This window comes from Catharus ustulatus, chromosome 15, assembly GCF_009819885.2.
Source record: "Catharus ustulatus isolate bCatUst1 chromosome 15, bCatUst1.pri.v2, whole genome shotgun sequence".
NCBI classification, from domain to species: Eukaryota; Metazoa; Chordata; class Aves; order Passeriformes; family Turdidae; genus Catharus; species Catharus ustulatus.
This window is the reverse complement of record NC_046235.1, coordinates 13,604,988-13,619,566: the sequence shown is the minus strand read 5'-3', so window position 1 is coordinate 13,619,566 and position 14,579 is coordinate 13,604,988. Positions and strand designations below refer to the sequence as shown.

General features: G+C 46.0%; 1 protein-coding gene across 3 annotated transcripts in view; it reads right to left on the bottom strand.

Annotated features, from left to right (window-relative positions):
* Window positions 1-2,749: 2,749 nt before the first annotated feature.
* GRIA1 (glutamate ionotropic receptor AMPA type subunit 1) overlaps window positions 2,750-14,579 on the bottom strand; it is a 122,391-nt gene continuing 110,561 nt past the window's right edge. For 2 of the 3 annotated variants that reach the window (XM_033073071.2, XM_033073070.2), the window contains exons 15-16: window positions 7,931-8,065; window positions 2,750-6,000 (exon numbers count right to left, since the gene is read on the bottom strand). In XM_033073071.2, coding sequence (XP_032928962.1) covers window positions 5,812-6,000; window positions 7,931-8,065 — 324 coding nt within the window. In that variant the 3' untranslated portion in view covers window positions 2,750-5,811. Of the gene's footprint in view, window positions 6,001-7,631; window positions 8,066-14,579 lie in introns of those variants that run through there. The other variant, XM_033073072.2, reaches the window with a different exon arrangement.

The following is a 14,579-nucleotide window of genomic DNA, read 5'->3' as shown; positions in this document are numbered from 1 at the left end:
CTGAAATCCTTGCAAAGGGAAAGCATTGATTTATTACACTGTAACACTGATGCAAACAACTCCATGTACCTTTCATCTGAAAAGTCAGGACTTATAGAACACGACACGCCATTAATTTTGATGCCAGCTCAAACAGGGAAGGAATTACTGCTTGAGGGATCCAGAGAGCATGTTAAACCAGCCCTGCAGAGTAATGAACACACTGCGGCTGTTGCTTTATACCCCAATGATCCTCAGGAATAGGAAGGTACCTTGACAGCTAATTTGGGCAATCTAAGGCATCTCAATATCTGTGTATGCATGTTGGTGGGTGAGGAGGGGTGTGATTACCCTTCTGGGGATGAGGGTTGCAGTCACACTGCTCCAGAGACAGCTGTCCCTTCTCTCAGGTTCAGCAGGGGATTCACTCCATGGAGGTGGCTCCCAGCACTCTGCCCCTCTCCATCCCTACCCCAGATTTTCTCCTGGCAGCCAGACAGAAATACCTCCCTGAGAGGAGTGCACACCAGGAACAGGGAGATAGTCCAAGTGCTCTGGGAACAGCAGGTAACCCAGCACTTTTCAGGGCTGTAGCTCCCAGGGTTATGGGATCACTTCTGCCAGGGTGGAGCTGGATTCACACCTCTGCCCCATCCCAAAGTTAATTTGCTTTCAAAGCTATGTGGTGGTAGAGACTTATCTGCTTTAAGAGAACACCATGTACAAACCCAGAGCCCATTCCAGGTCCTGGAGAGGAGAGACTGGCAGTATTGATGTGCAGATGGAGGAGAGGTGGGGATGGACAGAAGAGAAATGGGAAGTAATGCTAAGTGTAGAATCCCAGGGTGGAAATTGTCAGGATTTTGATGGAGTGGTCAGTCTCAAGCTACCTCTCTGCTCCTAGGAGAACCTGTTCTTGGTTCTTGCACACTAAACCCATCCCACTCATCAGGAGCAAATGTCTGCAATAAAACAGAGTAGCTCTGTGTAAGAAGGAAGGTGGGAAGGGTGTCATCCTTGTAATGAAGCTGGAGCAACATGGAGTTGGGGCTTGCACGTGGGTTTTGCCTCAAAAGCCCTGCCCTCCTGCAGGCTGCTGGGCAGCTGTACAGGGCACTGATATCCTGATGTTTCTGTTAATTAATTAACTGGGTATCTGACATGAGAGTGTGGGGACTTCAGTCAGCAGTGGGGTACCAAGACACAAAACCAGCACTGGTGGATGATAAACTGATTTATGCTCACAGGTAGCATGAAGGTAACTGGGGTATCTGTGTGTAGGAGGGGCCAGCAGCCAGAAATCCATCATGGAACAGCCCACATGGGTCTCCAAAAGGTATTTGGGGTTAAGCTGGTATCTTTGCTGGCAGGATCTCATGTTCTCATCCTCAAGGTGGTGCCTGAACTCTGACATGTGGCTTAAATATGTGCCCAGAAATGTTCCCCTGGGACCCAGAGGCACATGTGAGACCTGGGTGTCTGACCATGGCACTGGAAACGGAGCAGGAGCCACAGCAAAAACTCCCTTTAGATGGACACACAGCTCTGAGTAGCTGCAGCTGAACAGGTCAGTGGTGCCCACTGGTTTGCAGAACACTTTGAGGCAGAACACCCCCTGTCCCTTCCCTGAATTAGATGATTCAAGTTCTCCTTGCACTTGATGGCAGGTAGGACAAACAAGCCCAGCCAAATCTTTTTGGAGCATCCCAGCTCTGGGTCTGACCCCATAGCAAAGGAATGCATTGGGTGATGCATTTGTTGCTCTCCTGCTGCACTTCAGGGTTCACTGAGGATTTTTTTTTGCTTCAACAACTGCTAAAGAAGGGTTCTTGCTGGAGACTTTATTACAAGGAATATTTGCTTTTGCCACTAGGAGGAAATTTTGTCCTGTTAATGCTAAGATATAAAGGAATGTTTCTTGTGCTTTTTTGCAATCTCACTGGGAGCCAAGAGTGAGCCCCTGAGCAAGGAGGGCATTTTGTGACAGCATCCAAGCCCACAGCACAGCTCTAGACCCTAGGGAATTGTGGAAGACCAAACTGGGCTGATCCAGCATAATCTGCCTTTGGGGAAACCTCTCCTTCAGGCCCCAGTGCTTGGGAATCTCTTGTTCTTTAAGCCTCAGGGTTCACTGCCCCTTTCAAAACATATTAACTCTGTTCCTTGCTGATTCTATATTTAAAACTTACCAGTGGGTAAAACATCACTCGTGGATGCTGGAGATCCTGCTTCTCTAACCTTGGCCCTGTGGGATGCTGGTCAAGAAGCATTTCTGTGTCTCAGCCTTCCCAGCTGATAACTGGGAGTGAGGATATGGGAAGGGGAGTCCACACCTGTGACACCAAGTGCTCCACCAGAACATGACACTAATGAGAGCAGTTTACCTCAGTAGCTCTCAGTATTTGCATAAATGCCCAACACTGTTTAAATCCTCCTCCTTCCCCACACTCAACAGGCTTCTGGATGAGGAACTCAGCAGGTCAGTTGTGTGAAAACTGAGTGAGAAGCATCTTAAATGTCCAAGCCTCTGAAACAGCATGGGAGCTCCTAAGAAAGCTGATCCTGGTGGGGATTTTTGGACCAGTGCTGGTTCTGAGTTTTCTCTGAGCTGGCCATATCTTCTCTCTCTGTAAAAACAAGCTAAAATTCTCTAATAGCCCTCCTTAAGAAAATAACCCCACAAGACTCCAAACAAAGAAAAATCATTAATTTTGATCCCAATGAATATTTAGTTTCCTGACTCTTGGGTAAATATTAGATAGATTCCCAATTTCAACCTGAAGCAGTTTATTTGGCTGCTGTTCACAAGTCAGACACAGCAAAAATCAAAGAAATCTCTTTTGATTCAGGTTGGGTAATATTGCCTGAGGGGTAACATAATTTTCATTTCCACACATCCAGCACTGGCACAAAACGGCATGGACAAGTATGAGAAATGGATCATAGATCCTTGGTTCTAAAATTCCAGCTGATAATTTCTTCTTTTTTTTGTGTGTGTAAATAATAATTACCAATCAAAATATTGCTTGAAAAAAAGAGAATGTGAAAAGAAAAACACCATTGCATTTGATAAAGCAAAATCCTTTGCAGTACTGTCAAAAGAAAAAAAAAAATAAAAGAAAGAAAGAAAAACCAAAAGAGAGTTAAAACAAATATAGCTGTTAAATAAAAGATCCAAGTACCAAAGAGCAAAATTTAATGAAAGCCAAAACTGTTAAATATGGAATCCTGTTGAGAAAAAAATGTCAATGTCTTTAAGAGTTTTACCATTACTCTATTTTTAAGAAAAGTGTAGTAAAAATACATATTACAAGTTTACATTTTCCACGCTTTTGTCCTATTCACCATTTTTTTTTTTTTTGTAACCCCTCCACTGATCAAAAGCCTTTGACAGCTGCATCTCACATCTTCCTGTCACAGGTGGCCAGTTCTAGCAGTGCTGCTGCTCACGAGACTGCTGTGACCTGCTGCCACGGGGTCCTGGAGGAGGATGGGGCACTGGTGGGTGCCAGCAGCCTGTTCCCATCCCACTGGCCTGGAACACGACAAGAGCTGGCTCAGGAGACTCATCTGAGGGCTCTGGACATGGAAAAAGGAGCTTGTGCTGATAGGGATGCCTCCACGTGTGCTAGCTTTACATGGAACTGAAGTTAAAATTAAGAAAAGCAGGTTAAAAATAATGATAAAAAACAAAAAGAGCCCTTAAGTGGTGTTTGGAGTGGCTGATAACCGAGTTCATGTTCAGCAATGAGAGATGAAGATCACAATGTTCCCAGTTTTGGAGAGAGGAAAACTTTGGCACAAGACAGGCTGTGCCCAGGCTTAGGACCTTGACTCTGACTCGCTGGTCTCCAAATTGTTGCATGACAAGTGGGTAAGTGGAGCAGATGATCCAGACCAGGCTGGTGTTAAAATGGTGAATGTATTGCTCTGCACAGTCACACACTAATGGAAACTGGTATTCACACAGTTTCCAGCCTTATTTCCAAATCTCCTCATGGACCTGTGCAGTCATTTGCCTGCACCATTTTCTCTTCACTTGCCTCCCTTCTTTCATTGCTCCTCTCTTGCTATGCTGCAAAAAAGAGAAAAGGCTAAAGAAAATGAGAAAAAGCAGCTCAGAATGCTCCAGGAGCAGCTCAGTCCCTGGACAGGTATTTGTTGGACTCTGTGAGAACCTTTGAACTTTATTTGCCATCGGTGAGATGGGACCAGGCCAAGTGGGCTCAGTGTGGCCCCTGTCCTCCAGATCTTCTCCCTCACCAGATGTTCCCCTGGGAATCCTTCACTTGAGAATGTCACACCCCTCACCACACCTCAGGCCCACCAGGGTGGGAAGCATTTGTCTGTCCATGCCACAGATTGACAGAATGAACCTTTTGTGCAGTTCTGGAAAACCATTCTCGTCTCCTGGATCTCCACCCGTGGCTGGACTCCAGCTGCCTGTCTGGCCCTGTGGGTTTCTGCAACACCGAGTTTGGGGTCAGCAGCCTGCTTTCCTGGCTGGTGGATGCTTGCTCCTCTCTGAGGATGTGAGTGGGAATCTGCTACGGTTGGCTTTGTACCCAGACAGGCCACAGCTTGGTGGGGACATGGAGTGTGACCAGCACTGATGCTGCTGAACGTCACGGTCGCTTGAATTAAGCTCTTGTAGGATCTCCTTGGTTTGCTTCAGCAGCTCCTTCCAGGAATCCATTCTGGCTAGCTACCTACCAAATGTCCCTCAGAGTTAGAAAAGGATGGCCATGAGGGGTTTCAGAGCAGGAGGGCAGGTGTCCCGTCGCAGCCCGCGCTGGAGCACGTTGCGCTGGTTATTTGGCAGCTGTCTGGAGCTGGGGTCTGGAGATGCCTGTTCCCAGCCCAAGGTGGTTCCCTTATGTGACCACCAGAAAGGGAGCACACACAGAAGCTAAGCAATGAAGAAATGGTTCACAATTGCTTATTAGCCCCCAATAACCTGGGCAGGAGAGTCACATGTGAGGGGAATACCACATTTACCTTCCCTCTTCAGCAGCTGACCGTGATCTTACACCGACCCTGTGCTCCCACTCCAGGCACGGGAGTTTCCTCTTCAACCACCACTCATCATCTCTGGAAGAATTACTGCTTTGTCCTCACGCTACCTGGGGTTTCCAAACTCACCCACGACTTCACCCCTTGTAGAACAGCCTCGTGTTTTTGTTCAGGTTTCTTCCTGCGTCGAGTCCTTCGTGCTGCAGGGAGAGCCGGGGGCAGCTCTGTCTGCCTGGCTGTGACAGCTCCACAGCCCAACCACCACAGAACAACCAAGGCAGAATCACCACGGACAAAAGAGGTCACTGCTGACGCCCTGCACCGAGTTCAACTTGCCACACATCGGTTTTCTTTTCTTGCTGTTAGTAGCTCAGACATTGTGGTTTGCATCCCAAACTATACCAGATTGAAGGACTGAGCAGGGAAGGGGGAAAGGGCTGATGTTACCCTGACACCACAGGAATTAGTAAGAAAAAATATGTATATTGCACACACTAAGACTTATTAACAACCAAGTTAAAACAAAATGGCATAGTCCTCATTAGTGTTCCAGTGGTTCTTTGATCAGGGATGGTTCACGAGTCTGTAAAATCCCATTACACTCTCCTTATTGCAGTACAGACCTGTTTCTGTTCTCCTGCCAGCGGATCTGTTTGCAAATAAAAAGGGAAATTGATTTGATTTCCTTGAGAAGATCCATCCAATTGTCCCTTCTGTCATCATCGTTTGTCTTGTTGGTGTTGGGTATGTTTTTTTGGCTCTGGAGGGGTGGAGTTGGGCTGCCCCTGCTCTCACCCAGGCAATGGGTCAAAAGGCCAATTATAATCCCGTAGCTCCCAGGGACATGCCAGTGCTGTGGCTCATGCATGGGATCGTCTGCATGGATTTGGGGAAATCGTGGCTGACCACACGTCCATTTTCTCCACTGCCTCCTGCTGCAGCCGGCCTGGGAAGGGTTGATGTCCGTATGGCTTCGTTGATTGATTGCTGTGGGATTAAACAAAAACCCTTTTTAGGAAAGACGGGGGGGTCTCCCCCTGTCCTTTGCAATGCTGGAGAAATTACAATATTAACCAGTGCTGTCTTTCTGTTCCTGTTCTCCCCTTCCTTGTCTCCATTCAGACTCTCACTTTCTGCATGTCCCCACTGCATCTGCTCTGTTCATTCACACCTCTTCTACATGCAAAATTAAATGTTTCAGCAGTATTTTGGGGTATCAGTGCCATATGCCAAAAACCTCTTCGAACTCTACAACATAAGAACAGTCATCCTGGATCTGAGCAGAGTATTTTACACACTTCCCCCATAGAGATGCTATTGCTACTCCAGGACTGTTATGCACGGTGGACTCTGACTCACTGCAAACATATGTTTAACTTTCCTCATGTGAGAGCTTGAGCATGTGCCTATGTTTTTGTCTACAGCAATGACTGAGGTAACTAGGAAATGCAAGCCTAATTCAGGAAACCAAATTTCATCTTCCTGTTCCAGATACATCCAAAACATTAACTTTCAGAGATCTAAGGAAACCATCTGCTTGGAGCAATTCAACGAAAAGATAAAGCAAATTTGGTTTCTTTGCATTCAAGCTATCTCCAAGGGCACAATTTCTGGACTGGGATATTTAGGTGAAGGACTATCCACAGCAGATAAATCTGGAGCAGCTATTGAGCTGCTGCATTCTGACACATTTTTTGCAGTGCATTTGTGCCTTACTTAACTTTACAGTGTGCACAAATTATAATCTAATCTTGTAGTTCCATGTACACTATTTGCTCATATTATTTTGTCCCTGTGCTCAAGGTAGCTCTCATTGCCTGTGGAATTTCCTCAACCTCAATGGGAAAAGAGCTGTAGTACATTTTCAGTGCATTAGAAATGTTATTATTGCTGACAAAACATTCAGCGTGCTGTGAAATGGAGACATAAAACCCAAAGAAGCAGCTGCTTATTTTCCTTTTGATTCTGGGTGAGCTTCAGTGAAATGAAACCTGTCTGGATTTTTTGAAACTCTCTGCATACTTCATGTGCCCATAACAAATTCCATGCTCATGGAAGATGTCAGGATGAGGCAGACAAGGGAGGTGTCACATATCCCACTGCCTCCCTGAACACCATGGTATCTGTATAAGGGACTGCCAAGATACAGATGCTGCATTAAATGTCTACCTCCAAGCCTCTCAAATGTCTATCTCCAAGGCTCTCAAATCTAATCTACTCTTGACACAACACTCAGAAATTCAGGCACACCAGAATTTAGGGCTGAAATCTCCTGGGCTGTAGGAAATATGCTTCTGCAAGACCATGACAGGGTGGAGTTAAAAAAAAGAGCAACATTACAGGAGACATTGGAGAGCAATTTCTCTCAAAGAACACCCATAATTCTGGAATTTGAAGGCCCACATCATCCATTCCAGGGCAACAATGCTCTGAGCATGTATTGGTGTTGTCAGCCTGGAAATGGTGCCAGCAGGGTGCCAGCAAAGGGAACAACAGGATGTGAATCATTACAGCTCTCCCCCTGTTTTATCTTGCTGTTGAGAGCCTGGGTTTGGGGATTTTTCCATATTGCAGCAAAGGCTGTATCACACCAGCCCCAGCACACTCCATCCATGCTGCACACACATTGCCTTCATTAATTTTAAGGAATTTCAATGTGTTTCTCTTGCTGCTTGTGCTGTGGTTTTGCTCTATGTCTGGACTGTGAATTAGCATTCTGCCACATGTCTGATCTTGCATCAGCTCCCCATGACAGCCCACTGGACCCTCTTTCAGCTTCCTCAGATGGCCCTATTCCTTTCTAGCCAGCTGAGTGACACGGTCACTTCATCATCCCTATGTCTTGGCTTTCCACCCATGGTCTGGGCTGCATCCGTCTCTGCAGGCAGCTCTGGAGGATCAGAGAGAAGGTGTGAAAGGCCGTGGAAGGGGTTGCCACCTTCATCCGCTTGGATTCACTTCTGGACTTGTAACAAAACTCGATTAAGGCAACCAGCATGGCGAGTCCGAGCCCACCGATGAGGATATAGAAAACCCCCGCCACATTGCTGAGACTCAGCGCGCTCGTCTTGTCCTGCAACAGAGAGAAGGGAGGGACAGGAGGGCACACAGGGAAGGGGAACAACAAAATTAGTGTGGAATTGCTCTGGGAAGGACGCTGCACAATATAGCAGTACTGGTATTACATCATCTTCCTCTTTAAATGAACAAGTGACATTTCTAAGAGCGTTTTTAAATTTTTAATTCAGTGTCTAGTAAATCTAACGTTTCCCTCACACAAACAAATAAACATTTCCTCAGCAAAGTGACTCTTGGTAAAGGTTTGGGATCTCTGTTTTTCAATCAGCTAACTTAAAAGCTTGTTTTATCCAAAATGTCTCGTTTGAATTATTGATTAAAGAAGGGAAAAAATTTGAATTTTTCCTCTTCTGTGACATTTTCATGTCCCTGATGTCTCGCCTGAAATAACCTGTTCTCTTGGAAATGCTCATTCCTTCATTCCTAGATTGTTTCCCCCGCAAATTCTGTTGCTGAGCAACACATTGAAGTGGATGGGTTTTTTTTCTTTTTTTTTTTTCTTTTCCTTTTTGATTCTGGGGTGGAGGTGACACCTGAGCTGTCCTCAGAAACTCATTGGATTCCTATGTAATAAGGCAGTTATTTCATATGCAATCAAGACCAGCTGATGCATGTCTAAGCTAATTATTTGGTTGGCAATAAATAGGGCTATTAATGAGCGGCAACTTTTAGTCAGCAGCTACATTCTGATTTTACAATTGCCTAATGAATTGTCACGGCTCTCTGGGGAAGAGACAAGGCTCAGAAAGACTCATTTCACTGCGAGGGAAACCAAATTCCCACATCTAATCCTGATGTCACCCCCTGCAGTTTTCAAAACCTTCTCCTCCACGATGACCAGGTTGAGTTGGGGTGTGAGGATGATCTGGGCAGCCAGAGGATCCCAAACGTGGCTCAGCTCCATGTGCAAGGCTCCTGTTCCTAGGACAGGCATTCTCTACAGTGAACCAACACAGTCCCCTGCTCCATGCTTGCTGCTGCTCTGCAATTTTGACTCAATACCTATTTGACAGCAGAGATTCCCCAGGGCCAGCCCAACAGCTCAGTACAAATCTGTTGGGGCCACCAGAGCCTGAGCAGCATTGACAGCCCTGCTCTGTGGACGTGGGAGGAAAATTGCATGTGGCTCATTGGAGATGTAGCCACACAGTTAAAGGATTACACGGGTGCCTGCAGAAGGGTCTGCAGCTGGTAATGAAATCTCTGCACAGCTCTTGCTGTTCTTCTCTGCTGCTCCACGGACACGTGGGCTGGTGGGTGGCACAGCCTGTTCCTTGCCCTTGTAGGACAGTTGATTCGCTTGCTCTTCTTGGCAGGTTTTGCAAGAAGCAACCCACAGTTTTTGGGAAGGGAGGGGATTCAGGAAACAGAAAAGGATATTGTCAAAAGGGTCCAAACTGGAACATCAACATGAGCACGGAAGGTTTCAGCAGAGGGCAGTCTGCCTGACACTGGCACAGTCTTTCAGGCAAGTGTGTTTTACAAAGGATTCTGTCTTTTTCTGTATTAAGGTTTGATGGCAAAAAAGTCAGCCCTCAAGGCATGAATGCATCCCAATTTTCACAATTAAAAAAATCTCCTGTAACAGAATAGAATGTAATTTTTTTTTAATTAGAAGAAAAGTGGGTTCCAGTCAAGAATGCTAAAAAGATGTTTTTTTCCTTTTATTTCTCCTTCATCTGACCCACTGCCCATGCAAGCTGCAAAGCTTCTTCTGAACTGGAGCCCCCACTCCGGAGCTCTGGTACCATGAGGAGCAACTTTCCATCCTGAACCCTCTGCTGAGAGATGCAAAGGTTGTCATGGGGCCATCCCTGCTGAGTTTCAGTTGCTGGAAAAAACTCCACGAGTGATGTCAACCATGGAAAGGTTGGGTTTCTCCCTTGTATAACCTTCATGCACTGGTCAGGTTGTAATCTTGATGCTTCCTGTGTGTTCTCTGTAATGAGAGATTTCTGCAAATCTCCTCTTAATTTCTGCAGTTTCAATATTTGAAAGATTATTTATCTGGTCTTTTCTAATCTGCCTTCATGCAGTTTTTTCCCCAGGCTTGACTGTATATTTGTTCAGTCTTCTCTGCAGATTGTTGGATGTACTTTTAAGCATCAGCTGGGAAATGCTGGGAGTTCTTTAGTGGAGATATAGAGAAGCTCAGAAATTACTCTGTGGAAACTGTGTTACAACATATCAGTTACTTTGCCCTTTAATATTCACTCTGAAGGAACTGCTCCAGCTTCAGGGAGGGATAAACACACTAAAAGGGGGCTGCCCTTCCCAGCATCCTAATCTTTTAGCCTGGATTCTTAATGAAATGTGGCTGATTAGCACATGCTGTCTGCTCAGAGGGAAGAATGGGTGCAGGTGGGGCAGCCTGTTAATTTGTGTATTACTAATAATTGTCAGCCTATAGTTTCACCTGGATTTAATGGGAGGGTGGAAATCTCACAGTATCAGGAACATCCGAGCTTTGTGCAAAAGGATGACACTGTAGACAAGAGAAAACCTATTGATGCTGTCCTCCAAATAAATGGATCAGTGCAATCATACAACAGTCTTTGACTTGCAGCCGTAGGTCCTTAGGAAACTTGCCTTCCTTGGCCCTGTCGGGCATGGGAACACACAGATTTCAGGGTTCATTTGCCACAATGTTTATTTCCACCTCCACTTTGGGGTTCATGGTCCAGGGAGGCACCTCCTCAGCTGGCTGCAGGGGCAGAGCAGGAAAGGCTGCTGGTTCTTAATTCTCACTTTCCTTCCCATGCCAGCAGCAAAACAACCAGTAAGAGAGAGGAGATGACCCAAAGCACTTTCCTGCACCACCACTACAACTCATTTCGGGGCTGTTATGTTTTTCTTGCATTTACTTTGCAGTAGCATTATCATTGTTATTGTTATTACTCTTATTACTGCTATTCCTATAATTACAATATGAATGAACTGAACGCTGTCCTATCCAGAAAGCAAAGGAAAGCATTGAGAGGCACAGTGGTGGGCAAAGATGCAGGGAGGGAAAAAGCAGCATCAGTTTCACTTCTGCTCCCCCTGTAAGGTTTCTCTCCCAAGGAGCCAAAGGCAGATTCCTGGGGCTCTGGGGAGTGCTGAACTGCAGGAGCACTGCTGATGGCACAGCCTGCTACCACCAGCAGGCTGACAAGTGGCACTGCTCCTGTGGGGATGCTTGACTTCTTGCTCATCCTCCTTTTAATATTCCTTTTCTTCCTTCCCTCTCCCAGCAGGACATGCAGAGGTGTTCTTTGGGCAGGAGTGACATCTCGTGCTCCCATCAGCAGCAGGACCTGACCCACATGAGGGGTCAAAAGCCCTGAGTGCCCCACTGAGCCTCTGCCTGCTGTTTCTGTGCATGATCCTGCCCCAGTAATGCTCTCAAAAACAAAAAGTCCCACATTATTCTATCTGCTTGAGAGGACACTCCCCTCCTCTTTGCTCAGCTCTGTGACACCAGATGCTCTCCTGCAGAGCTGCCCATCACTGAACCAGCTTGTTAGTGGGAGTGTAAATGTCACTGCTCATCTCCTGCAGCAGCAGAGCCCTGACGTGGGGGGAAGATTGGCAGGTGAAAAGAGAAAGAAAAACCCATCTTCCCAAAAGAAAAACCCATCTTCCCAGCCTTGTTGCTGCAGCAACCAGGCACCTTCCTGTCTGTTACTCTCAAACATGGCACTGTGTCCATCATCCCCTTGGCCATTATTTAATCCTTGTTGGCTGATGGGCATTAGGGACAAATTTGCCCAGTTCCCAGCAGGGCTGGTCCCTTCTGTCACCCAGTGTGAGCAGAGCCCATTGGCAGCACAGGGTGATGGCACCTTGAGCTGTTGCAGTCTCCAGAAGATGAACTGTCCACAGAGCACAAGAAGTTGAGCTTTTACTGTAAAAGCTGGGCTGACTTTACTGGGGTGAGGCCTGAAGCTCAGCAATCAAGGACATAGCACTGACCATTGTCTCAAAGAGCTGCCAGGGGATGTGCAGGAGCACATGGATGGCTGGGGATGGGGCTGCTCAGCATAAGACACCTTTGATTTGAAAACCTGACAATTCCTGCAAAGTCAGAGCATGGCACTAGTAGGATTTTTTTTCTTTTCTCTTGTTTTTTTTTCTGGGCTTTTTTTCCTGTTTTTTTTTTTTTTTTTCCCTTTTTAACAGAAACAAATTTCTTGCACTGGAGAAGAGAGTTGGGAAATGTGTGTCATTGATAAAGGTCTTTTAATTGCATGACACACCTGGGGCTCCCTGAAAGCAGATTGCTATCCTGGTCTAGGAAAAAGAAAATTTTCCCAATGCCTTGCAGAGTCACATCCATCTGCCACAAAATTTAGGGTCTACCTTGTCATTACATTTCAACAACACAAGGCATCCCTTGCAAGCCCCTTTCATTGCCTGCAAAAAGTCCATCCTGTCCTTGTTTGCAAAATCAGGTCCTTCTAGGGAAGTGCCTATTACAGTCTCCCTCACCCCTCCTATGACAAGTAGAGGACACTCAGAAGAGCTGGGAGACAGGACCAGGAATTGGTGGGAAGTTTCTAGCTGTGTGCAGTGCTGGAGGTGAATGTGTATGGATAAATCCTGGGGCTGTGTGAAGGGGTGGCTGCTGCATGTTCACAGTGGGGACAAGAGCAGCAGGGACATTGCCTGGGATGTCCCACTGGCCATGGACTGAATGTCCAGCACCTTGTGGGATGCCATGACTGATCAAAATATTCAGCAAAGCAGGAGTGTTTGCCTCTGGAGTTTGAGCTCAGATCTACTAATGCATCTACGTTTCTTCACAGGAATTTCTCTGGACAAAAAACTTGGTGGGCAATAGATAGGTAAAGAGATTAAAACCAGGATGCACTGAAATCAGTACAGGCATGCCACATTTTCTGGGGGCAACGAAAATAAGCCTGGGAAACACCAGAAGTTTTGCTAAACTCTGGCTAAAAACCTTGTACACAAACCTGACATCCAGCTAGGCCCTCATCCCTCTTCATAAGCACTCATTTATCATTCTGAAAATCCTCCAACTGCAAACTAAGCTAAACTCAACGGTAGACTGAAATGGGAAGGTTTTATCATGCTTGTGTGAGGAAAAATATGAAATAGCCTCCAACCTCTCCAGCTTAGCTCTGGACCATGGCTGTTGAGGAAAGGTGAGTTTTCCAGCCTGTACTGGAGGGATCTGTGCCCACCATGGGCAGGAGGAGGGAAACTGGGCTGGTGATCAGCCCTGCCTCATGTCTGGAGCATGGAAAAAGGAGGGGGATGCTCATGCAGCAGCTGGGCAGCTCAGCTTGTTTGCAGTAGGTGCAAAAGAGACAAAAATGGATAGAACTTGGGTGGGCAATAGGTGGGCACGTTTCCTGGCTGCAGTTGTGAGAACTGTGAGCAATGCAATTTCTTGGTCTTTCTGTAGGTGGGAGAGGTGATGTTTATGTTGATTTCTCTGACGTTTCATGTCACACTTCTGCTGCAGACACGGTGCAGACGCTGAGCAAGGACTAGAGATGAGATCCTTTTGTGTAACAGCCAGGACTCTTCACTGTGATCTTCCACTCCCAGAAAAAGATTACATGGTTTAAGGTTTGTGCCTACTGATTTCACACATGGAGTTTCAAGCAGCTCTCATGACTTTAGGATCCAATCTCATTTATTCACACGTGATTCACATGTGTGTGATCGTGTTTTCCAGGCACATGTAAATAACATGTGATCAATATTGAGGTCATATGATCCACATAAACCCTTCTGTCCCAAACCTTCTCTTTCTGTCCCTATTGGTTACCCTGTTGTGTGGACAAAGCCCTACACCTACTTCTTCTTCATATTTTTTTCCCAACAGAATAGTGATAAAGCACAGTATTGTAGGGATTTTGTTTCAAACTAAACTGATTTCACATCCATTTCCTTATGGGCATTTTATTGGCTATGGGATTTCTCTGGCACTGGTGCATGCAGGCTCGTGGTGAAGGAATTATGGAAGCTGTGTCATGGCTTCAGTTTCCCAGCAGAAGTGATTATTTTTCATTCATATGGTGACTACTGCTCAGTTGGTTACCTTGCAAAATACACAGACTCTACAAGTCAATCAGATTTTTGCCTGAGTGGGACCCATGCCATATTGTATAGCATGTCTTATAGAAGGGTTATTCTTGGATACATGAAATGCTGCAGAGAAGAGCAGAATTTGATTTCAAATAGTGTCTGTCAGCCCCAGAATGCTTTACAATGCAATAAAGCATTTGGTGAGAGTCAGACAATTAGGCCAGGTGGAATATAATATGACAACCTACCAAAAAACTGTTCGCAGAAATTTCCCCCTTCTCATGAAATTTGAGTATCTTTAATACTTTACAGCCCAACCCACTCCATCTGGCTCTGAAAGTGGGCTGAATATAGAAAGGAAAAAAAGTATTACTGTCTCTTTTCCAGTTTTCAGCTGGGGAGCCCCATTGAGACTTGAGAGCAAAACTAATTCTGGGCAATTGTGAAGGGCTTGCTGCAGCTCTGGAGTA